Source organism: Macrosteles quadrilineatus, unplaced genomic scaffold, assembly GCF_028750875.1.
Source record: "Macrosteles quadrilineatus isolate MER2022 unplaced genomic scaffold, UCM_ALF_1.0 Scaffold_1__1_contigs__length_201487025, whole genome shotgun sequence".
NCBI lineage: Eukaryota > Metazoa > Arthropoda > Insecta > Hemiptera > Cicadellidae > Macrosteles > Macrosteles quadrilineatus.
Genome location: NW_026542594.1, coordinates 65259712 through 65287410, shown reverse-complemented (window position 1 = coordinate 65287410; position 27699 = coordinate 65259712). Strand labels below are relative to the sequence as shown.

The 27699-nt window shown below is 36.0% G+C and overlaps 1 protein-coding gene across 1 annotated transcript; it reads left to right on the top strand.

Moving 5' to 3' along the window:
* Positions 1 to 201: 201 nt before the first annotated feature.
* On the top strand, positions 202 to 27140 carry LOC128983422 (titin-like). The gene is made up of 2 exons (XM_054402705.1): positions 202 to 265; positions 21830 to 27140. Exon 2 carries the CDS (start codon positions 21842 to 21844, stop codon positions 25379 to 25381), a length of 3540 nt encoding a protein of 1179 aa, XP_054258680.1. The 5' UTR covers positions 202 to 265; positions 21830 to 21841; the 3' UTR covers positions 25382 to 27140.
* The last annotated feature ends 559 nt before the right edge of the window (positions 27141 to 27699 follow it).

The following is a 27699-nucleotide window of genomic DNA, read 5'->3' as shown; positions in this document are numbered from 1 at the left end:
AACAGTTTGTGACTTGAGGAATTCATTTATCTCAAGCCTAAGGTGCTGAAAACATTTTTTGACTGTTGTGTGATAATATAACTGTTGACAGGGTACTGTTGGGAGGTAGTGGGGGCTGTGTAGGGAGGGGTGGGGGACCGGCGGGTGCTGGTACACAACCAAGACACTCATATCATACGTGTTGCTCTTGCTCTCAGCTGAGGTCTCCCGCGAGTGTGTGTCAAGTATTGTACAGTAGTGCCAATGTCAATGCCTTCCAGCCACGGTCAGTATAGTAGTATGCATACACAGCATCGTGTAATTCCTAACATCATTAATCGGCTATTGTTTTATTTTTACAATATCATCAAATATATATAATATTTTACATTTTTTTCTAATATGAACAAACGTGAACCATTTACATCCTTACAAATCCAACCAACGTTATATTCAGGTTTATATTCAGATTTATTTGAAATTACAGAATTATATATATAGATATTAAAATACTCATTTTGCGAATATCACAAACATTATTTGTTTTCTCAAACAAAATAAATATTTAAGTAATTACGAAACGATTTGATTTTTTACGATCATTAGAAATATAAATAGCCTACTTTGAAATTAGGATAATTGCTGGATATTTTTGCATGCGTTTATTATGCGGTATATATGAGATATGGTTTCAAATGCAAAGACTACTTTGTAAAAAAAGAACATAGCAATGATTTTAAGTATAACTTTGTCATTTCAGAACTGCTGCTGCAATAATAATTATTTTTGTTTGTTACTTTGAACGTAAATTTTTGTCAAAACATGATTTGGTCTATAACAATAAACATTTTCTTAGCACCACGCAATCTTGGTTCTTTGAGACACCAACTTGTTATATTTTATTTCAATGCCGTAATCACTTAATCAAAGAAATTACTGATTTGTAGATATACACGAGTTTTAATCTTAAATCAATCATTGACAACAAACATTGACAACAAACATTGACAACAATCATTGGCAACAATCATTGGCAACAATCATTGGCAACAACGTGTGGACAGATTCACAAATATAAACTGAAACTAAAAATACAATTTGTTACGTCCAACTAAGACAAAGACAACAAAAGGCTATTAAAGATAATATCAAAACAATTTAAAAATAAGTTACATCTTACTGGGGACCATAACGTATGGGTTTGTAGTTACAGACGTGTTTAATTCCGAGGTGGCGAAATACGGTTCTTTAGCTTACAACAGTAAGACAATAAATTTCAATGCATGCTAAGAAAGATCGTCGTGATAAAACAAATTCAAACGTATTTCCAAAATATAGATCGGAGCTAACGTGTGAGTTGTATAACAAAGCATTCGGTTTTGGCAAGTCTCCACCACCATCTACAAATTGGTGTTACATTGAAATTACTGTTTTTACATAAAAAATGTAAAGAAAGCGAGGGTTTCATTCAAATCTCAATTTTTATCAGAGACTTGTGAGTCTTTGTCCGAACTGCTAATGGTGGTGGGTCATTAATGCCACATAATAATCTGTAGTCTGTATACACTTACTACTAATGAAATAACGGAATTCACCATTAGCACTGGCAGATATAACTATTGCTAGGTGTAATGGTAGAACCAAAGAAGGTTATAAGCAATCTGCCAAGCGGGTGTATCAACAGATATATTTATATATATTATATATCAATAGGGGCATTTATACGTTGCTTACCCCAATGCATATTATAAGGGCATTATGTTCATAATATACCATATTAGTAGTAAATCTTTATTTCAGAGGGAATATTCGTTTTATTGAAGTACACTGTATTTATGAACTGATTAAGCTCAATCACTCGTTCGAGGAAAATATTAGTATAAAACCGATGTGAACTCAATACAGTAGTAGATTGTATTATTGTATAGAGATCAAAGTTTAGTCAGTTATCTTATATTCATTACCCAGTAGTATCAATGTACTCAGCACCCAGTTAATGGAGTATCCAGTGTGCTTAGTTACCAAACAACCACTACCCAGTACACTGGTACACTAGTAGGTACACAGTAACTCATGTACCCAGCCCAATTAGTTAGCGGTTGACTGGGCGCTGGGCGGCTAAGCGCTGGGCGGCTGAGCGACCTAGGCACCGTTACCATTCATATGCACGCCATCGACCGTTATGCCCGCAAATAGGCTCATGTCTCCAGCCGCAACAACCAACATCTACATTCGTATATCTTGTTTCTGCTTCTCTCTAGCTGAAACTATCACCACGATAGTATAGGTAGAATTCACAAGATAACATACGATACAATGTTAGGTTATACGGTTATACCAAAGACTTCCCTTTGTTATACCTAAACCCCATTTCAGCGTTGAACATCAAACTAAAATAAAAATGTTATAAATTACAATAATAATAAATTTCAGTCTCTAGACTACGTGCAATGTTATAATTAGTAATAAAGGGATCTTCACATAAAGGACTGATTATTTTTTGATCGTGTGAACGGCATGTTATCTGACTATAACTACAGACAAGGGAGTAAGGTTCTAATAACCACCCGTTAATAGTTATATGATAAAACAGCAATAAGACACGATCTTGAGTCTCACCAAATAGGCCGGTACTTACCTCCGTGACTGTAAACCATCTCGACTGCTCAGTAAAATATTTCAAATAATTACAAACTGCTTCCAATACAATTACCTTTTTGGTTTTTGTTGCCTTGATGTTTTTGTTGTTTTTGATACCTGATGCGCATTTCGCCACAGGTTGTGGCATCTTCAGAGTTCACTATCCTACACTTACATCCTAATATATACACAGTTTATATACACGAGTCACTGTACCGGTTCACATCGTAGCGTTTTGTCACAACCGGTACAGTGACTCGTGTATATAAACTGTGTATATATTAGGATGTAAGTGTAGGATAGTGAACTCTGAAGATGCCACAACCTCTGTGGCGAAATGCGCATCAGGTATCAAAAACAACAAGAACATCAAGGCAACAAAAACAAAAAAGGTAATTGATTAAAACTGTTCTTGAAACTGGGTTATATCACAAATTTCCGATACAAATTCCATGAGACGAGGGTAAAATGAAAGCTATGAAAATCTACACCATTTATAAAGTAGTCTAGATTTTAAAAATAATTTGTGAACATTTTAGCATCAGGCTATGTTTATATGGCTCAAGCAATACGCTTCAATCAAACAGCTGGTCAACAATGAGTTTCAAAACTGCAACGCAGAAAAGAAACATATGCTTAACCAAGACAGTAATTTTTAGGTATTAGAAAGAAATTGGTAAACGTTTATCATACCACCATTTTGTTTCTGCAATAATTGTTAGTAAGCATTTACAAAGTATTCTCAAAACTTATTTGTGTATAGTTTCGAAGCTATTGGTACGTAAAGAATATCAATAAAGATGTTTCTTTTCCTTTGAATGTCATATTGCATTTGGAATCGTCAATCACACATGTGCAACAACAGTCACAACAGACAAATAACACTCAGAAGTTTACATAAATAAATAAATAAATAACTGACAACAATAATTCTACAATAAATCAGCTCCTGAAGATGCCACACTTGTGGCAAAATGTACATAGAGCTTAAACTTCTTCATTCATCAAGAACCTGGCAATCATAAGGTAAACCAACATAATTAATAATTTGTTCTTGTAACTGGGGATACTACATAAATAATTCTACGTAATGCCACCATAGCAACTCACTAAAAACATGCAAGGTCTTAGTAGTACATTTACATAAGCAATACATAAAAAATATCAAAACTCCAAAGTAAAAAAAAAATAAAATAAAATAAAAAATAGGTACCTTCGGATGCTGCTGTATAGTGGTATATTAAAAAAGTAATTTCAAGAATATTGTGGGTTGGCCAATGAAGGTTTCTAGTGCTTATTTTGAATTTCTAAAAATTCTTGTTGCTGGCTTCACATGGGAGTCTGTTAAGAAATCTTAAACTTATTAAATTGTATTGAACCTGGGGGGTTTCAGTGCCGTATTACATAAGGCACATCAATAAAAGTCGTTAATATTATGTCATGTACATGAAAATTTATCAGCCTTTATCTTAAATTTTAAATGTATCTTAAAGATATAAAACATACAAGCTAAAACATTGCAATAGCAATACACATTTTACGTCTGGCGCACTGCCCCATATCCTCAGGCCGTATAAAATAGCTTTAAAAATCTGTGTATGCAGTCTTGACATAGTCTTTAGGTACACACATCTCCAGGTTTCTGAGTACCGGTAAATATAAAATTCTAGAATGAATTGGGCTAGTAATGACAATTCTACGTCTAAATCTCATCGCGTGGCGCCTTAAATATGTGACTGAAGTAGCCGTGTTATATAGTAGACCTATTAATCAAATACAATTACTGTGGACTATGATTATTTTATTATAGTTTCGCCAACAAGAAATATTACTGAGGATGTTTTAGTCGATGGTCTTAGCTCAAGCATCCTGTCCTAGTCATGCAGTGTGTTCAGTCACGCTCCTGATCCTGGTACTGTTTGGCCAAGGCGAATGACGGTCAATGTTACGTAACACGTCATGCTTTCTGATGTTCCGTTTGACCTTTGACTGTCATTTACTTTTGTTATGTCACGCTCATCTGCTGTTCTGTTTGACCCTTTGATTGCCAATGTCACTTTGTTATGTCACACTTTTCTGATGTTCCGTTTGACCTTTGACTGTCATTTACTTTTGTTATGTCACGCTCATCTGCTGTTCTGTTTGACCCTTTGATTGCCAATGTCACTTTGTTATGTCACACTTTTCTGATGTTCCGTTTGACCCTTTGACTATCATTTACTTTTTTACGTCACACGCTCTTCTGCTGTTCTGTTTGACGCTTGAAGGTCGTCAACTCAGGTATACCCACTTCAATCTTTTGTGTAATCTCTGAAATACTGCTTTGTGGAAATCACGTACAATGTATAATGTGTATGTGAAACTTGATATTTTATCCTGAGGTATTTACAAAGACTTCTAGACGAACAGCGTACAGTGAATAAAAATTAATGTAAACAAAACCAGTTTTTATCAGTTCTTCCTTCTCCGTCATACTATATATTTTTATTGATTTAAAATCAAATCTAACGTAACCTCTGTTTCACGTGCCATCATATCGAATAAGTGAGTGAGCTACATGAGGTTATCCTGTGAAGATGGTGATACATTGCATCAGTCAGGTGGGGCGAGGGGCAAGTGGTAGCCATGATGTTATGGGTAATGGGTTTATGTGATTACCGCATACATGATGGTGTGAGCGGGTAACAACCTGACCTGGCCATGTACTACCCATAATTTCCTCTGCACCCCTCCCCCTCCCCATCACATTTAGCGTCAACGCGCTTTCGACTGCGCGCCTGGAAATCATTGTTTTTATGGTGCGTGAACACGTTGTTGATTAAAATCAATTACTGTAACAATTTTCTGAGAATTTTTTATTACCATAGGAGGAGGAAATTAGAGATATATATTGGGCGGTAAGGTTATAAGCACTCGTTGAAATCAATCATTTGAGCTGTTGGTGCATCGCATTACAATGCTTGGGTACGTTTTAAATAGTCACTTTAATAGTACTCGTTATAACAAAATAATACAATCGTATATACCTAAATGACAATATGAAACTGCAGTCGGTAATGCATGGGTGCATGGACGCGTGTGATTGCCGTGGTCGTCTTCAGTCACTGTCACATTCTATGGCCCATGGCGCTGCTGCAGATCCCAGTCCCAGTCCCAGGTCGAGGAAGTGGAAGGAAGAGTTTCAGTTTCAGTCGGGCAAGTGTGTAACCGTGTCAAGGCACTACGGGACCTTCTGAAGGTCGCTGACCCGGTCCCATCCCGTTAACTCCCGGCCACACCGACACCAACATCAACACCAACATCAATCAGTGCTGGGTCCAACCTGTACTGCAGTTGCAATCTACATACCAAACCAATAGTGGGTCCAGGTACCCTGGGATTGAACCCTTCTTACACTGTTGCACCACTGGCCCGACATCTTTACAACCGTTCGTTAAAGTCTCTGGTCAGGAAACATAGACTTTTGAGAATCAAACTCGAATTTAGTCTCGTACCTCAACACTCGATGATTTCTTGTTAAAAAAAACAAAAAAAACATCTACTTAAAGGATATAAGGCTAGCAGAAATTTTGAAAAAAAAATAGTGGTATTCTGTTAATTACACTAGGATAAATGTCAACTAATACAGAACATTGACTTATCTGTACCGCTATACTGTAGACGTTAACAATCATTATAATAAAGCATATTTACAAAATGATGTAAAATTATACTAGGGTATGAATAAAAACAATAGTAAATCAATCTCCTATTAGATTAGGTATGATGCTGATAAAAATCGACCAGGGATTAACATTGTCAGTGTAATGTTTATTAGGTATTTTTACAACCAACGCCACAAATATATAGGCTTTGCCTAAAATAAACAAATGATTTGTTGATGCGGACGTAGTTGCATCTAGGAATTGACCTCACCTACCTTTAATTTCCCGTCTAAAACTCGGCATTAAACCAAATGATAATATCGTCATTACATAATACAGTATTTGATAATCAGGATGGATATTGTGGCTGAGTATTCAGTATTTACATTAGGCGACAAAAGTGAGGAAAGCACGCTGTACGAATGATTACATGAGCCTCGCGATGCGTGCGATTATGCCATTAGAAAACTCCCGCATTCACATTTCCTGCGAGGATTGCGATCACAAACGAAGGTCGCATTTCACTCGTTAATTGGTGAGAGAAGGAAATGGAAAGTAAAAGAGCATTTGATATGTTTTAGTTTTGCAGTTTCTAAAAACACTGTTTTCACTGGGTAATGGGGTAAATGTATCTAGATACATCACAACTAAACTATAATTGTAAGCGTGCAAGGACAAAGAAAGAGTTGATTGTACGATGCATTTAGTCAAGCTTTTAGGCCACTTACACTAGGTACCCCGCATGGACTTCATTTAGCATAAATTTAAGTACAGTACTATAATTATTTTAACCAATTGGATATTTTCACGACTCTCCTAGCAAATGTCTGAGCATATGTCGTGTGCCTACTACCACGGTTACGTTACGACGTAGCATTATAGCATTATAGCGTAGTAAATTTGCTAAGACATTTCTGTTTCTCCTCACAGGCTAGCGGCAATTCTTCATCGATTAACTCAGTCGTGATGTTATCTAGATCAGTTTTCTCTCTACGGAAAGCATCCACTGTGTGAAACGTCATCATTTGATAGACAGGAAATCCGACGACTTAATCATCGATACGCGATACATTGCTCTCATGACACATTAGAAAAGTAATAGAGAGAGAACCGGTAGTACCAATGGTGCGTGAGTGTAGGACACTTTCATACTTACTTACTTATTTTCTTAATTTTCATTAATTGCAAAGGGTTCTTTTTTTAGCGAATTTTTTATTTTAGTGTGGCCTCACTGAAACATAATTTTAGACTACTATAAATTTGGAATTGACACCCTCTATTCCTCTGTATTCAAATGCATTTAAGGCACTCTGTCGATTCTTCACGTTTATTGAAAATCCCAAAATGTTGAAAAAAACATTATAACGAAACTGTTGATTTTTGTCACTAACTTTATGTTTTCTGATTTAAAAGGGTATCTTCTTGTGCCCATCGTATTGGGATTGAACATTTCTGCATTCCGGCTTAACTCAGGTTAGGTGACCACAGGAATACCAGGTTATGATTGCCTATACCTGCAACTAGGAACTAAATCATCTTAATTTCTTGCTAAAATAATTTTCATAAATACTAAACAATCAATTTAATACGTTACGAGGCATTCGATACATTTTCTGCAAGATATTAGTCATTAAAAGGCAGTTTTTTTTGGCAAAATGATATTCAGGTAAAAAGTGATTGATATCCCCACTACTGAGAGGGTATACCAGGCCCAGTGTAGAGGTTTTGAATTTGAACGGCTGAGGTTCTCTGAACGATTTTAGGCTGTACTGGAATATCACGTACTACAGGGTAGAAACCTTTACAGTCAATGGTATTATCTTGCCTAGGATCTGGAGAAAGCCGGTGCCAACTAGGGGATAATAGTAAAAGTATCTAGGAATCCAAGTGTGCTAGAAGAAAGTGAAATAACTTTCTGATATTATGAAGCGTAATTTTAAGTCAGATATTAAACGTTTCCCTTTTATGTGATTCCAAGGTTGCACGCTAAGGATGTTGGGCTTTTTCCGTTTCTCTTCTCTTGACAACAGGACATGCAACATCTTCTTCGTCTAGTTTTACTTGTGAATATTCATTATAAACTGCATCTGTGACAGTTGTTTCAGCAAATTCCCATGCAGAGAAATTTTTAGGCGTTAGTAAGGAATTGTAAAAACTAAAAATATTTGATTTATTATTCAAATCAGTGTAGGAAGAGAAGAGTGTAGTTTATTTCATGTTTCTTCTACAGTGTGTTAGAAAGCTCCCTGATTGGTGTAATATATATAACTTTTAATACTTTCTTATGAAATGGCGAGCATAAAAAGTAGGTACAGTATTTTGGTCGAAGTATAAATGGAGATGAGTGTAGGATAAGTGGCGCGATCTTGTAGTCTTGTTAGTGAGCTGTTAATTAATAGCCCATGCAGCTAATGACAACTAAGGGACCTACAGTTTATATAGTGGAATCCGAAACACATTTTTTGCCTAGGTGTTAGTATTAACGAATTGGTATAATTATCGGGATAGTACTGCGAATACTCGTAGGGTTATGTCCTATTCCGCCCGAGTTTCATTTCGCCCGTAGCCTAATTAGTCCCAGTTCACCCACGGTCCCAGATTAACCCTTATAATCCTCAGCTCTACCTGTGTCAGGAGTCTCATTCCATCCACGGAGGCGATGTCCCGCCTCCTAGGTACGTACCCATTCTCCCCCAAGTATGACCCCCATCACCTTCCACCTCCGACTACACGGTTATTGGAGCATATATTTCTTGTTAAAATATTTGTTTCACAAACCAAGCGAATTTCCTTTATAGTATTAATGTAAAGTTGAAACACAAAGATCTCAGCATTAAAATATAAAGTGGCATGTGTCCTTATTGATTGGTTAAGTTAATCTTAAAAAAAAAAAACAGAATACAGTAATACCATTGACTATTAACAAAAAATCACACCTGAGGTAATAAATTGAAATAGTCAAAGATTCTAGTTACGTCTTAGAGTTGTTTGAAAACTTGTTAGAAACTAATTTTAAATATCTCTATTTGCGTCGTCAAGGATCACCCGATCACCTACATTATTTCTGCTCTAAGTTTTAACTGATAACTTCTAATGAATGCTAAAAACCCTGCTTCAATTCAAGTAAACATGTTGCAACAAAGTTTTTACATGATTGAGAATTAAAGAAAAATGTTGCTTTACTGAGATAACCTGTGTTGAAGTATTAAGTTGGGTAATTTCTTTATTTATTTATTTTATTTGAGACATCCCCTAAACCATCGAGTTTTCTCCGTAGGGAATCCTGTAAAGTGGGGTGATGTAAACCATTTCATGTGGTCCAAGATTGGACCTGAACCGGCCACGAGTAAAGTCAAGGGTCTTCAGGAGGTATCGCTGCCACCAAACTACTCTAATTATGGGAGAGTAGGCCCTAATGAAAATGGGAAGAAAAAAATAGTAATTTTGATAATGAACACTTGAGGTTTATTTGAACTATTAGATGCGAATGTGTGTGTATATATTAATTTTTAGCAAGAGCAATGACGTATACAGAACGATGGGTAAAAAGCGATTAATACCTATATCACAATGCCCGTGTGCCCCATCCCTATTCCAATACGGGATCAAGTAACTTCAATGCGTCTCTTTGTTCTAACACTCGCATTGAAATCATGAGATTCGCCGTTAGATAAGCCTAAAGGTGCATTGTCCCTGAAGCGACTCTTGCGATAGTAGCTGAGCGATAGTAGCTCAGCGATAATAGCTGAGCACTGGTTAGCGTTGTTTCAAATGGGACCATTGTCCTTGACGCGACTGCGACTCGAGCGGCTAGCGGCTGAACACAGCGACTGTAGCGGGTCTGCTCTGAGGGCAGTCAGAGTCGCAGTCGCTGAGCGATTTGTGTTGTTTATAGACTTGTTTTGGTCGTAATGTCTTCAAAGAATACAAAACTGCTTTTTACCCCTGAAGATGATATCAGATATGTACATAATATTAAATCACTACTATTATAAATTATAAATGAAAATACTTTTTAAAAATGCAACGTTTTTAAACGCACTATAAAGTAAAAAATAGTTTATAAATATGTGGGGAGAATAAATACTTGTAAGATTAAAAAAAAAACGTGGGGCGCATGCTAAGTATTTATTCCCTCCACATATTTATAAATTACTAGCAGAGTACCCGTCCTTCGTACGGGGTTGGCATATAAGTATAAATGCTTATTGTAGTTATGGGAGAGAACACGGTTTAAGAAAATTTGGTCTTTTAATTTATACGGTATCCTATAATGTCCTACAGTATCTACCATAGCCCTAATTTTCTACCACTGCACCTAAACCATGAAGAAATGTTAAGTTCTCATTGTGTTCCACAACTTTTTGTTGCTAGTTGGTTAAAATTAGCTGTGATCATAAATGCAAAAAACATAAAAGTGCTGCACTCTGTTGGTAAGCCTTATACCTTTTTAATGCTATTTAATATCATAGAACCAACTTGTGAAGTTGAAACGGCTGACAACATTCTTTAATTTCTTTAAATATGAATACTCATAAGGTTTACATGTGAAACTCCAGAGCCAGAGCCACTGGGGCGGAGCCTGAAAGGATTTTTGAGGTAAGAATATGTCTATATGTTAATCGGGAATGTCAGCTATAATCATACTAAATTTCAACCTTGTCGGTTTAGTATTTTTCGCGTTTACTTCACAAACATCCATCCATCCATACATCCGTACATCCAAACTTTCTTACTTATACTATTAGTAGGATAAGTAAACAGTTGTAATATTGCTTGTTTATGGATCGATTTTTATCAAACTTGGCAAATTTATTTATTTCACAGTAAGCTAATGATATTTTCCTTAAAGTCGCACTTCCTTACCCTCCCTGTAGGCAGCAAAAACCTAGGTACTCATTAAACCTAATGTTATTGAATTAGATTTAAATGAAAATAAAGGCACACAAATGGAAATTTACTTTGGCTGCAGGTTTGCTGCGGTGGGGGTATTATGGAGTTGTAATTTATGTAGAAAGAATACTTTGTGGTAGTACATGATTAACTCTAATTTATATTAGATACTAAACAAATCAATCCCGTTGGTGCAATTAGTAGCGCCATTGAACAACTACTGCAAATCAGTGCTACTATTCGTATTTGCTAGCAGCTATACGAGTGAAAATTTAAAAACGTACGTTTTCAGGAAAAGCACTTTGCAAATTTTTTTCCCCTTTTTTCAAAACTTTTATTATTTTTTTTAATTCATTAACATTTGAAGTTTCATAAAATGACCATGGTAACGCAATATCTTTGGTAGTTTCTTTTTAAAAGAGCATCTTTAGTAGAAAAACACAAAATCCTGTCACGACCATAACGGACGTTTAAATGAATATTAAAAATAGTTAATATTATTTTTATAACTATATTTTGCTAAAAACTAATTTACTTTTATGACCATTATATAATAAAAAGGTCACTGAGCTTTTTGTATATTTGGTCTTTCTAGAAAAAAATAAAAAACTCAAAAAAATAAAAAAAAGCCTATAAAATCTTTTTAAGTTTGTATAACTCCGAAAAAACTTACCTGAGACCCAAAAAATCGTTATGTTTGTATAGAGGTGTGCTTCTTTTGTGTATAAAACATTGAAATATGACGATATGTTAATTTTTGAAATTTTTATGATAGAAATCATAAACGTGATGGTCAGGGACAAGCGTAACGGTCGTGAATTGTCTGGAATAATCTAAATCTTTCTAAACAATACTTCAATTATCCTGTTAGTTATAATAAAAATATGTGTTTCAATTGAACTAAACTGTTCTATTTACAATTATATTAAAGTTATTGTCACGACCAAACACACTATAATCCATAAGGCTGGATTGGTCGTGAAAAAACCCGCGATGGTCGTGAAACTTTGGTCGTGAAATTACGTGTTATTTGGCTCTGTTCTGGCGGTAGGCCTGCACCTCATGTTCGAGGATACAAAGTGGACTTCTAGGTTATTCTAGCAATTGAAATATCTTATAAACAAAAATTAACACCATGTCTACTTTATCGAATGACTACGTACGGTCATGGACACACCAAAATTACAAAAAACACAATCTTTCCTTTATTAATCTTGTAATTCCTCCTTTCAACTCGAAACGACCGGCACTACAATCCTGACGTACACCCCGAACTAGTCTCTAAAACCAACTGACTCCATCGACGCCAGGCTTGCCACTGTCGTGCTCCAAAGTTGAAAATTTTTCCCAAATGGTCGTGACGCCAAATCGAGGGACAGACTTATTTTGTCATGGTAGTCAGTTTGTAATGACAATAAAATTATAATATGCTCCTTTTTTGTAAGTTTAATAACCATTGATGACATAAAAATATGGCATTATATATTTTGGCATGAATAATTAGTCTAAAAACAGCGTGAAAGTTGGAGAATGTACCCTAGGGACACGTCATGGTCGTGAATTTCGAGACTTTAAAAATACGAAAAAAATACCTAGAACCTATTTAAAACCAAATAAATGTGTGTAACATGTTGCCCCCATCCCAAAAAATATTAAAACACATAATAATAAACTACAAATCCAGTATCTACGAAGTAAAAGGCCAGGGACATGAAAACGTACGTTTTTAAATTTTCACTCATACCCGTGCCTTGCAACGGCGTCAAAAAAGAGACAGTGTTGGTTCTTAGAAACATGCCAAATGGTTTTCCAAATGCCAAATTTAGAAACAAAATTTAACTGTCCTACTGAACTTGATAATAGTACGTTTTTGTTAACTCATACTGTGAATACTTATTTATGCTACCTACGATACAAAACCAATGATAGATTTTAAGGTATAATAAAAGAATGTATTTCATGGTTTGCACTGTAAACGAAAAGCTATCACATAGTTCCAAACCGAAAAATAGGAAAATAGAAATAAATATGGAAAATAAGAGTAATTTTATAACATATTTTAGTGAAATTTTAATCAGACAAATGGAAATTGGCTTAGTCTATAGATTTGCTGCGGTGGGGGTTATTACTGTTTACACAAAAAAAAACCCCTCATAAAACTCACGATAAGAGCCTAGGTTGATACGGCAATGATTATAGAATCTCTTAATTATTCCCTATATCCATGAACGATTTTTTTTACAACGAATTATTTCCTGTAAAATATTATTACAGCATTTCACAAATATTAGAACAGACTCAGTATAATAGATCATAAACAAAACAAATGAAGTAACTGAAAGAATCATATACTAATGAAATTCAAATTACATTAACATATGGTTTGACAGCTCCATTCAAGTAATGTTAAATAATGTTTACATTCGGGTTAGTGACATCATTATTTTAAATTTATAATCCTTACCCTCTCTGTTCTAATATTCGTGCAGTATTTAATATGTTTGAACCAGCTGTGTGGAATTATGAAATCAAAATTCATTTGACAGTTAGTTCTGCTTGTTTACACTTTGTAGGTTTGTTCTTTGTTACCATGGATACCATCAATCAATATTTACTTTTAAATCTTTCACCTCAAATATTTGAAAGCCCACGGGGCAGAGCCCTAGGACAATAGCGGGAATAGTTCTATATGTATCCTCGGAGCTGTAGCTTCATTTGTGTGCAATTTGAGCCCAGTCGGTTCAGTAGTTTTTGAGATTACCTCATACAAACACACACACACACAGACACCACCTCTTCTTTATAATAGTATAGATTTTTACTTTTTAGTGCGTTTAAAAACGTGGCATTTAAAACAAAGTATTTTTATTTATAATTTATTTTATACTTTTTAGTCATTAATGTGTAAATATGTTAAATCTATTTTATATGGCCTGTTAATACATATCAAACCCTTATTATCTGTAGTCATATGTTTTATATTTCCTTTGAACTGCTTATTTTATATTTAGAATCCTCGGGAGCAGAACCTGTACCTCTACCCAAGCTTTTCAAACTGTCAAATTTAAGTATTTACGGCTTACTTCAAAATGGACAATTTGGAAGACCATGGGGCTTAGCCCAAGGAAAATATGAAAATTAAATTATATAGTATTACATTGTCATCCTTTGTGAGCTGTGTTCTCTAGTTTCATTTCTCTAGCTCGTCGGGAAGTTAGTTTAAAATGTATTGCAAAGTTTGTACCGGACAAGAAAGCGAGCTAATAAAAACGTTTTAAAGTTAGGAGGTGTCATGGCACTCATAGCACCAATTCACCCGAAAGTCAGCAAACTAATATACAGAATCGCTCTAGAACAATCGCTTCAGGGACAATGACATGGTTAGCTACTATCGCTGAGCTACTGTCGCTCAACTACTATCGCAAGAGTCGCTTCAGGGACAATGCACCTTTAAGGCCGAAAAGAACCAAGGAAACTGTTACAACTTAACTTAAATAAAAAAATATAAAAAAACAACTAGATATTACACATAATTTAGGGACGGTGACACGCTACAGACCCACAAACTCTGGGTTAAAACACAGCCATAATCCGCTTTTAATAGGCTAAGCAGCGAGCAGCAACGCCATTGAAAGTTGATTAACGGGTTTTAACGTGTTGTCTGTCAGTCACAGTATACATCACAGCATCAGATCATTCTCACGTTGTTCAGTGGAGTTTTTTTTAATCTGTCCCAAAGTTTTGAAAGTATGGATTCATTTGTCAAAATAGGTTGGATAACTTTTCTAGCTGTAAGATTTGGATAACAATTTTCATTTTATCTTTTTGAACAGCGTATATTATTTGAGTCTCCTGAATCATAAAAATAAACTTGACCGTAACAACTCCATCGTTGAATGGATTGCTATTGTATGTTTCTGTTTGCCGTTAAACGCTATAATCCAAATAATTTAACTCGCTTATTAACACATTTTAGATGGGGGGACAATCATACAGTAACTTACAGCACATGGGCAGTAAATTGTATTAATCTGTTATGTCGTAAACATTTATAAATAAAGATTACTGTTGAAGCTTTTCAACCCAAAAAAGTTCCAGATTATAAAGATTTAACATATCTTTATAACGGCTACATCAATAAGGACACATACCACTTTATATTTTCATGCTGATATCTTTGTGTTTCAACTTTATATTAATACTGTAAAGGAATTCACTTGGAGAGGGCCTTTCCATATTGGGGGAGGGTGAGGTCCTAAGAGGCGGGGCTTCGCCTCCGTGGATGAAATGAGACTCCTGACGCAGGTAGAACAGAGGATTATAAGGGTTAATCTGGGACCGTGGGCGAATTGGGACTTATAAGGTTACGGGCGAAATAAAACTCGACTCGGAATAGGACTACACGACTCGTAGTACTCACTAGTGCGGACGTTAATCCACACCAGGGAGTATCGCATCCACAGTGCATGTCTATAAATATCCACAATTCGTGACCTCCTATTAGCTGGATTACGCCACCGTGGAGAATAAATAGTTGTAGTTTGTTTGTTTATGGATATATTTTGACCAAACTTGGCAAATTTATTTTTTCCTACAGTTACCTAACAATGTACATGTTCTCTCACTGATTTAAGAAAGCAAAGTGGCCAATTCGCCCATCAGTGAGACAATGTTAACATTGTCTCACTCTAATTACTTTGTCTCACTCCAGATTTGCAACGTGAAAGCACGAAATAGTTAGCGCGTAACATGCAGGCAACGTACGTTAAATGTTAAATTAAAAGTTCACTTCTGTGTAAAAATAGGTTATGTTTCTTCACCAATTTATTTGTTTTATGGTAACTGTAGGAAAAGTAAAATGTGCAACTCGAGTTCAAAGTACAATTGCCTCACTCGAGAAACCATTCCTCACTCGCCTACGGCTCGTGAGTAAGGATTTCTCTCGAGTGAGTCAATTGCTCACTTTTCTCACTAGTTGCACAAATAACTATTTCTACTACGCTATTGATATTTTCCAACACAAACTTTATCACCTTCCCTGTAGCAGCAAACCTAGGTACTTTTTAAAACCTGATGATATTTAAATAGATTTAATTGAAAATCCAACCAGTTAAATGGAAATTTGCTTAGCCTGCAGGTTTGCTGTGTGGCGGGGTATTTAAGGGCGACGACCCACGAGGAGACAAAAATTATTAAATACTGTAACAGCAAAGGTCGATTTTGGTATGTTTGAGGAAGTGGTTACAACCACAGAGTAGCAATTTTAAATTATTGTAGAAAACGTTTATGGATTTAAAATTTAAACGAAATCTACCTAGCAGCAATAGTGTAAAATGAAATCCCAGCGTATGGAGATTTTAAAATTCGAAAACGTGGTCAAATCATTAAACTACTTTTTGTTTAATTATGCGTACACTGTATACCCCGAAGGTATGTAACAAATAATTCTGAGTATCAAACTAGAATCAACATATTGGCTTAAACTTTTTTATGCTTATCTTTGAATGTAACTTAACTGAAAACTTCGTTTAGTTTTTTTATTGGGATTCCCCGTTAACCCACCTATTCAATATAATAAAAAAATAAATTAAAATAAAATTTCTTCTGAAAATATAATTAAAAAATTAAGGTAATTACAAGGTGAAGAGTTTAAAGATAAATGTGTCAGTTTCAACCGGCTTGAGTGGATCACCGGTATACAGAAATGAAATAAGTCCAGCGCCCGACTAGATGAACTAGACGCTAATTTGAGGGTAGATGAGAAGAAAACGATTAGTTGGAGAGTGAACGGATGGCAGGCGCAGTAAAAAAGTAAAGTATCTGACCTAGATAAGACATAACGGTGGTCCGGGCCTGACCATATCATCGGTACCACCCATCACCCATCCCGCTACACACCAAACTACGTGTCGGGTGTCTCGACCACAATCTATACTACTAGCAAATATGGTATCTTGCGAAAATAGTCACTCATCCTTACTCCTTTTCCTCAGATTGTACCACTTCCAGTCAGTTGTTTGTCAGCTGTAAATGTTCTCAATTTATAACAGCTGAAAGGCCGCGTTATTCTCACAAATCACATTTTCACGTGGATAGGGATATCTTGTATAAAACAACCCATCTTCGAACATATATTCTCACTCCTCACTTGCCGCAGTCATAGTCTACATTTGAACTTTCCTTGGAAACATGCTGTAGACATTCTCGGAGATGGTGGCTAAGTACGAGTGTTATTAGACAGCAACTAGAACGCAGTGAGTGAGTGAGTGAAAGCCCCTACCTCAGCATCAGCATCGTAGTGTTGGGTAAACATGTGTGCCGTGTATCACTTGTGTGATGGCTGTGAGGTCACACACCGGAAACCGGAAGTTACTTTCCCAGCTACAGTATGAGTCTATTACACGCACTGACGCACCACCTACACCACACCCTGTCTCTCATCCCTCTTAGTACACTACACAGAACATGGTCTCCAAGGTCAAAGTAAAGTGAATGTTACAGTGTTCCGCAGAACCATAGCTATTACCAAGTTAGCACGAACTTTGAACCAAACGGCCTACAGTATGAGTCTATTACACGCACTGACGCACCACGACACCACACCCTGTCTCTCATCCCTCTTACTACACTACACAGAACATGGTCTCCAAGGTCAAAGTAAAGTGAATGTTACAGTGTTCCGCAGAACCATAGCTATTACCAAGTTAGCACGAACTTTGAACCAAACGGCCTACAGTATGAGTCTATTACACGCACTGACGCACCACCTACACCACACCCTGTCTCTCATCCCTCTTAGTACACTACACAGAACATGGTCTCCAAGGTCAAAGTAAAGTGAATGTTACAGTGTTCCGCAGAACCATAGCTATTACCAAGTTAGCACGAACTTTGAACCAAACGGCCTACAGTATGAGTCTATTACACGCACTGACGCACCACCTACACCACACCCTGTCTCTCATCCCTCTTAGTACACTACACAGAACATGGTCTCCAAGGTCAAAGTAAAGTGAATGTTACAGTGTTCCGCAGAACCATAGCTATTACCAAGTTAGCACGAACTTTGAACCAAACGGCCTACAGTATGAGTCTATTACACGCACTGACGCACCACCTACACCACACCCTGTCTCTCATCCCTCTTAGTACACTACACAGAACATGGTCTCCAAGGTCAAAGTAAAGTGAATGTTACAGTGTTCCGCAGAACCATAGCTATTACCAAGTTAGCACGAACTTTGAACCAAACGGCCTGCAGTATGAGTCTATTACACGCACTGACGCACCACCTACACCACACCCTGTCTCTCATCCCTCTTAGTACACTACACAGAACATGGTCTCCAAGGTCAAAGTAAAGTGAATGTTACAGTGTTCCGCAGAACCATAGCTATTACCAAGTTAGCACGAACTTTGAACCAAACGGCCTACAGTATGAGTCTATTACACGCACTGACGCACCACCTACACCACACCCTGTCTCTCATCCCTCTTAGTACACTACACAGAACATGGTCTCCAAGGTCAAAGTAAAGTGAATGTTACAGTGTTCCGCAGAACCATAGCTATTACCAAGTTAGCACGAACTTTGCACAAAACGGTCTACAGTATGTGTTCTACGGCCACCTTTAAACGCGGCCTGGAGTTAAAGGTAACCATAATTATCATTTTATGGGTCCATCCTTTGACTGAATTATTTTTGTTCTATGAACGAATAGTGTTTTTGGCCTCTGGGGACATCAAAATGAAAAAGTAAATCGTCCCGGGCCTAGGTCTTACCATGCCATCTACGCTAATAGCTATAGCCCTATGGGCAAATTCGCTAAAATATAGTTACAATATTTTTAATCACCAAGGTCTACCATACAAGGTGCTTAGGAAATTTAAACTCCTTACCTGAATTAAATTAAAAGAATTTTATTACACTAAGTAGTAAAATTAAGGTTTCTTCTAAAATTAATTATGAATGTGTGTTTTGTAATTGTGACTATTCCATACGCTAGGTTTAAAGAACCACATTATTCTGCTTTGCGTCCTCTTCCCGTTGCAAAGCACTGGTATAGCGGTATAGCAGCTCGTATACAGTACAGTATTACACATTTTGTGAAGTGGAAGTGGCAGGGGTAAATACATTAATGTCTTTAGTTTTTTATCGTTTTTATCACACACTAAACCGTAAGTACCTTCTCTACCATAAGAACCATAAGTACGGTACTCATTAACAACATACAATGAAATTGTGATAATTAGTAAACTTTAGTTTTGGATCGAAAGAGTTTTAGTTCCTCAATTCATGTACCTACTTTAAATAGAAATGTTCCAGACCTAATATTGAAACTTATTCATGTTCCGAAGCTGTTGCTCAATACACAATGCGCATCTGAAAGTGTGCCATCAAAAACAATAACCTGATGGCGCGGCGCGGCGGAGCGGTGTCCACGTCACGGAAGATACACCAAGCACCCCTTTCACTTGTTTCCATAGTTCCTGATTGAGCCGCGCCGTAACCCAGATTGTCACAGACATCCTGGTTACCGCGGATGATTCACACATTCCTTGATGTTTAGCGCCTACTTCCTCTCCGCCCATAGTCTCTGACATAGTTCCTTAAAACACTTCTATAAAAACTCTAAGGGTCAAACTAAAATACTTTACATATGGACTTATAACGTGTTACTATTTTTGAATAAATTATAATGTGTGACATAAAATGAGGTTACTTACCTGTCGTCAATCAGTCATCTATTATCGTGGATGACTATAGTTTCGGGGTTAAAACCCCATTTTCAAATCTTCTCTTCAGTCGTCAAATGTCAAACATATTCTCTTTCATAAGCCGTCATCAAAATTACTTCACACATACACATAAACACACACGAAAACATTTATAATTACAAATCATGTACATGCGCGTGAGGCCGGCCAAGGACAAAACCAGAATGCCATTGTATAAATATATAAATTAAAATGTGTATTAAACTATTTGTTTAGAACTGGTTCACATATTTATATCACGAATAGGAGGATTACTTAAGGGGTTTCTTCTCATAGTGTCAAAAACTCCATATTGTGTGTGGTAACTGTATAATGTATTGGAAATGCTGAAAGCAGGCTACTTGATTTATAATATATGTGCTTTATTGATTTGCATAAGCAAATAGAAATAAAAACAGGGAATAATTATTATATTTTTTTGTTATTCTTAAATAATGTAGCCTACCTACATTATTATAATTGACTATTAGTTGAAACAAACTGTCAACGGTAGGCCTACATATTACCATTACATTTGAATTTTGAATATATGAAGTAGACATGAAGGGTGATCAACTCAAGGAGGCCACCATTGGGATATCGGAAACGGTAAGAATTAGAGAAAACTTTAAATGGGGGACATTAATTTATTATTTGTTTGGCAGTTAAAAATATTATTTTATTATTACAATATTCAGCCAACTTTGAAATTTCTTTAGGAACACATTATATTTTATCATGTTTTCGGATAGAACATGCAATTTAAAAACTGTTTTATTCTTGACATTTTTTCGATAAACCCACTTGTTTAGGAGTTACAGCCTTAGGAAAAATGACTTCATGTACATTTTACATCATGTAGCTTCTAACAAGTAGATTTATAGTGAAAATGCGAAGAGTAAATAAGTCAAATGTCTTAAAATTGCATCCACATTCCATAAAGACCATAAAATACACCGTTTTCAACTTTTCAAGTCATTTTGGAAAATGGCCGCCATTTTTGAAATAATATAATTAATATTTTTAACGAATTTTATGGTCTTTTTTGAATGTGGATGTAATTTTAAGACTTATTTGACTTATTTACTCTTTGAATTTTCGCTATAAACCTACTTGTTTAGGAGCTACATTATGTAAAATGTACACCGCAAGTCATTTTTCCATAGGCTGTAAGCTGTAACTCCCAAACGAGTGGGTTTATCGAAAAAATGTCAAGAATAAAAGTTTTTAAATTGCATGTTCCATAAGAGGGAGTTTCATAAGAAATTTCAAAGTTGGCCGCCATTTTGGAAAATGGCGGCTGAATTTCGAAAAAAATAGCTCATATCTTTAACTGCCACAAAAAATAAAGGAATGTCCCCCGTTTAAAGTTTTCTCTAATTCTTACCGTTTCGGATATCCCAATGGTGGCCTCCTTGAGTTGATCACCCTGTATATCGGCCAGCTACAGAGTGTGCAAAGTGCAAGCCCTCACCCTCTAAAGATCTATTTTCTTCCCTAGCTTTGCTGTTACAGCTAACTGTTATGGTTAGTATGGCATAACAGATGCTACCTATAGTTTACAAAAATATGTCCTTTCAGCTTGGCTTGGTAATAATGTGGTGTATCCTACAGAATTTACAAATTTCATTAGCACACCCAATAAGTGACTCTCTGTTTGACACAATAACGGACAATGTCTACTCTTAACTCTGTGGTACAACTACTGTATGTTCATTTTTATCCTAAAATTGGTTATCAAACATTTTCATTAGAATGGGATGTCTAGTGTATATTGAGATAGATCCAATCCATTATAGTGATATACTACAGTATACAACAATTTTGTGTCCAGATATTTAATTAACATTAACAAGTTAAAGCATGTTAATGTAAGAGGTTTCACATTGGTTAAAGGGGTTTTATTTTTGTTTCAGATAGCTGAAAAAATGTTTCTGACTACTGTAGTCCTCTGCGTGCTATTCACTGATCCAGCGATAGCTCTGCCAACAGAGGGTGAAAATGTTACTTCAAGCGACAGTCAAACTGCTTCTGTCAAAGAAGTTTCACAACCGCCAATGACTGTGCAAAATGCTGCTCCTCAAGAGTACATTCCACCCAACTATTATACATTTAACAAAGGTGAACCATTTTATGTAGAAAAAGATCCCTTGACAGGAGCAATTGATTTCAACAGGAAAACCACTCCCAAAAATACTGAGAAGGTAGAATCGTATACGTCTTCAGCCCTCACTAATGAAAAAGATAATCCTGCTGAAAGTGACTACTTTTATGATGATCAAGACTTTACAGAAGATGGGATTGATAGAAAAGACGGAAATATTGAGGGTTCCAACAAATATCGCCCCAATGATATCCTTCAGAATCCATATAAAATTTCCCCAGACTTGCATCAGTTTTTAAACTTGCCAGTTCATTACAGTTCAAGTGATAAATTTCCTCTAATATCAAGCTCTTATGCAAACACCAAGGTCCAAGGGACTGGAAGTTCTACAAGCTACAGTAATCATAAATATGTGAAGACATCGTCGACTCAATCCCCTTCTTATTACACGATGCCAACTACTAAATACACAACTTTGAAGCCTATTCAATATTCAACTACAACCATAAGGCCCTCGACAGCAAAGCCAACCTCTACTACAACTGAAGAAGAAGAATATGAAAATACAGATTACAATGAGTATGAAGAAGATACTGGAGCTGCTCAAGATAATCAAGCAGTACCAAGCGAATACAATACATATAGACCAGAAACGGTTAAATATACAGTTACAACTTACAGACCAACTACCTTCCGCTTTACCACTACAACTACAACACCAAAACCAAGCTCTGAATCTCCAACTACAGAAAAACAAAAACAACAAGTGAGCATTGTCACTTCCTTGCCTTTGGATGTTTATTATTCAACGTCCCAAGAGCAGACAACAGCATCATCAGTTTTAAATGCAGCACCTTCAACACAAACCCCAACCAATATCACTAATGGTTCCAAATCAAACCATACATCAGAATCACCAAGCAAACATTCACCAGAGCCAAACAAGATTGGTAGTATTCCTAACTATAACATACCTTCGGAGGAAATCTATCACAGTTTAGGAGAAGAGCCATTTAGACCAATTTTTGGTCCTATTAAGATAACAGCTGACACCAAAAATGAAGGGGAAAATCAAATAGTTAAGAATGATTTTCCTAAACATAAGCCTGAAGGGATAAATGAGTTTCAAAGATTGCCGTCCCATCAAAACATCAGACCAGTTCCTCCAACACTACTACCCCAGATGGAGCCACCGAGACCTGATGCACCTCTATCATACTTTCCTGAACAACCAAATAAGCTAAGACCATTTCAACAACTACCAAATAATTTTGCAGAAACTGCCGGCCAGAATCCAATAAATAGGCCATCTCTTGGCAATATTTATGAAAGACCGCCCCCACCACCCTACCTCATCAAAGATCCCATTAATCATCCAGATTTTTCACATCCAGGTGTTCAGCATAATAACCAAAATAACCATCCAGTTTATGAAGGTAGACCATCTGAAAGACCCATTCCTAGTGTGAAGCCTCGACCACCAGCAGATATAGGACTACCTAATAAATCAAACTTTAAAGTACCCAGTAAAATTGACAGTCATTTTATCAAAGTGACTCCTGACCAAGAGAATCCCAGTTACTCACTTCAAACTTCTTTCTCCATTGGTGTCCCAGCCCCAGCAGGTCAAGAACCGTTTGAAATTCAGAAAGGTCAAGGAGTTGGACAGGTGCTCTTTCCTGATAATACTCCAGCAGAAACAAATCCATCAGAAGCAAATTCTAACTTTCCAGCCCAACTTCTCCGTCCTCCAAATAATAGGGCACCAGTTCAGAGCTACCAACCAAATAAACCTGGATACAGACAACCGATTCAAATACAGGCCCGACCCCCAGTACACAGACTGCCAAATGATGACCCACAGCCACCTAATGGTGAAGTAGATCTGTATCCCCGACCCCATTGGGAAAATCACAATAAACTAGTTTATAGCCCTGTACAAAATGTGATTCCTAAAAAAGAAATTGTTCTTCCTCAGAACTATCCAGGTCTAAGCAGAGGTAAACCAGAAAACATACAAAGACCTGACTTGCCCAATATTTTACCACAGTTCAGACCAAATGCAAAAGTAGGTCACGTAGATTACCGACAGCCACTGATTCCTGGAGAAATACCGAGGGAGCCATTGGACACACTTCAACCTCCACCTCTTCCAAAACCTCAACATTTAAGAATAAATAGAAATGATGATGAATCGGAGATAGATAGAGAAATATCTTCTGGGGAAATGAGAGCTGAACCTGTCGTTAATAGAAGATCTGGAGCTCAGTTTCCTCGTGTGACTACACTCCAAATGATGCAACAGAACCCTCACAAGAAGACTGGAGTTCGCTTGGATGGATTGGAAAACAGACAATCAACAGAAAAAAATAAGCCTGTTTTTCTAGTATATCCAAGTGCTCATGGAATGGCTCAAAAGCCAGAGCCTGAGGAAGTAGTTGTTATAGGAACTCGTGCACAAAGACCTTTACCTCCTGCAAATTTGGAAAAAGACGATCTTGATTCCTTCCCTCTAGACGATAACAAAAACTTTCCCATCCCTGATCTAGATAGAGTAGACACACCGATACTGAAAACAAAAGTGCCATCAAAACCATTAATCAAGCATGATTTTCCTTACCCCATCGTTAAACCCATAGCAAATGATATACCTGAAGAAAGAATATTATCATCCGGCTCCAATATAAAAGAGTACACTGCTTTTAGTCCAACTCCTGCCAGTAGTACAGAAGAAATTAAAGATCATGACTCAGAAATAAATATCATACCTTACTTACAAGATTATATGCCTTTTGCCACAAAGAAACCACAGGTTATGATTAAATCACCGTCCTTTATTAAAAAGGATTCCAAAATTTCCCAAAAGCCAGTATCAACAAACAACGTAATTTCAACAACACTGAACAATAGTTTAGCAACAACTTCACTGAAAAATACAACAGAGAAAGCTGGTGAAAAACAGACAGAAAATCTGGAGAAAAACGGTTCAGAAATGACAGTGTCAGCCACAATGTACACCCAACAGAGACCAGCAAACCACAAAGTTCCAGTTACGTACACACCGTCTGAACCACAACCACTTGGCTTCCAGGCACCTTTCATGGCAAGTCAAAGTGGTCCTGAGAGCCAGGGCTGGATGGTAGTCACAGACAAGAACTTAAAGCCTGCCGGGGAGGCACAAGAGGAGTCCAACAACACTGACACTGATGGCAACAAGTTTGACATTGAAAACTTTAAGCCACAGTTATTTGGAGGTTTTAAACCAATTTTGCCATCCTCAGGAGATGAATCAGATGTGAGTGTTTCGATCAAAGACAAGGATGTATTGTTGAGTAAAGGAGATAGAGAAGAAAGGGCACTATAATTTAATCTCTCTTATGTTGAAAAATCCAACTCTAATTGTATATTGTTTGCCAACGATTGTTTACTTATCCTGATCTTTTCATCACCACCATTTAATTTTGTACTTATTTGTTTTGTTTGTAAATAGTTTTTTTATATTTCAAGGTTACATTGCAAGCAGTTACTTTGCTAAGATATTTTTTCCTCTTCAGAGGTAAAAACAAGGACTACAGAATGTGCTGTATCAATGAGAAATGTGATATAGGATACTTCCTTTAGAAAACCAAACTAAAACTCACTATATTGAGGTTTTGGCCAGCATAGAAAGTTATTATTAAGAATTGTAAAATGTGCAGCTATAGCAGTAATATATAGAACATTGTTTTATATAACACATCTTTAAGTATAGAATATGATTTTTTTTTAAACCCAACTTTACACTCGATTGTAGTTTTAGAGATAGTTATCAAGTATAATACAGTATTTATTTGTAAATATAGAGTAAGATAATGATATTTATTTTATTTATTTCTATGTTATAGGTTTATATTCATATTTGATGATAAATAATTGATATGTGATAAATAATAGAAAGCTCAGTTTTTCATCACTTAACTCACTTAGCTGCAGGAATGAAGGAAAACTAAAAAATCCTCTATTATATGAATATTTGTTTGGGGACAAACATCTTTTTCATATCATATATAGCGTGCATTTGTAAGACTATGTCAATAAATGTACTTGAAAACAAAAATAAACATTAAAGGAATTGTTTAGTTAATATTGCACAAAGGAAGATTATAATGTACAGAGGGAAAGTAAAAATAATTTAAAATTGTGTTTATGGGATGAAGAAAAGGCTAAAAATGTATTATTTTTAAGGTTAGATTTTGAGGAAGAATATACAGTATTGTAAATTAATAGTCAAACAAATGTCTCGTAGCAATAGCCAAATGGGTAAATTGGAATCTTATTATAAATCCAGTAGACGTTTAAAAAGTGTTGTTTTTTAACAGAATTAAATTATGGTACTGAAGTATAATTTAGTTTAGGCCTACTGTAAATATTATATATATATATTATAATACAAATTATGTTTTTTACCTCTCAGATCAATTTATTTATGATTTTAGAAGATAGTTCTAAAGTTGTATAATTAAAGTTTTTTTGTAAGACTTCCTGATTTGTTACAGTTTATAACTAGCTTTTTGATATTTATCGCAGGAGAGTAAATAAGCGATCCCAAGTAGATTTTACTATTTATATACCTATAGGTACGGTAGCCCAGTCAGGCGTTGGGTTATTTGAATGTGCACACCTAATACAACTCAGCGCTTTGAACAGTAATAGCAACATGTGTGTTCTTACATTAGATATAATTTTAATTACTGATTAAATTTAATACCGTAGCTGAGTTGATTAAATTACAAGTATTGTGAAACAAACAACAAAGTTTTATTAATCTTGTTTCGCTCTTAAACATTTTTTTATATTAACTGTAACTAAATTTTGGTTAGCCTTAAACGAATACCACACAGTATGAATGACTTGTTATATACAACCTAAATATTTAAATAGAAAAACTTACCAGGGATGAGTTTATGGTAGGGTAAATTAGAGTGGTTTAAGGTTAATATCAAGGGCAAGTGGGAACCGGTGGGCCCTTGTGGGATTTCCTTGTAACAGGTTTAAATGATTATTATTTTAATATATTCCTAGTCACCCTGTTCTTTTGTTTTAAGTCATATTTATAATAAATATTTATTAAATAAACAGTTATTGTCAAACAAGTTGTGATTTTTCATAAATCCTCCTCTAATTTGGTAATATTTTCAAAAGGCAGTGTCTAAGAAAGAATTCCCAAAAAAATATTTCATATATATGCCTTAACTATCTAAGAATGTCTAGCATTAACATTCATAAAAATGTAATTTATAATTTATGGATATGAGACTAGAGGGTGCATCTAAATCCCACACCAGTCCTTATCTTCAAAAGGGATCACACATTAACTTGCCCTAACTACATACCTGATAGTCAAGTAACTGAGTTCTAAACTACTGTATTTGGGGCTTTTTAAACCAAGCCCCAAATTATATTAGGACTATAGACCTCGCCACCCTAACTTGAGGCAGCCCAAGGCTGCCGTATATCTAGTGCGGCCTTGGGCTGCCTCAAGTTAGGGTGGCAAGGACTATAAGTCCTCTCTTCCATTCTGCCTGTTGGGGTATATGGCCCTTGATCAAACCATTCCGGCATCCACCCAAGTGAGGAAAGAAACCATAAAAATTTTGTCTCTGAATGGGCGGTCTGGTATTCAAGATTCAAACCTCCCAAAAG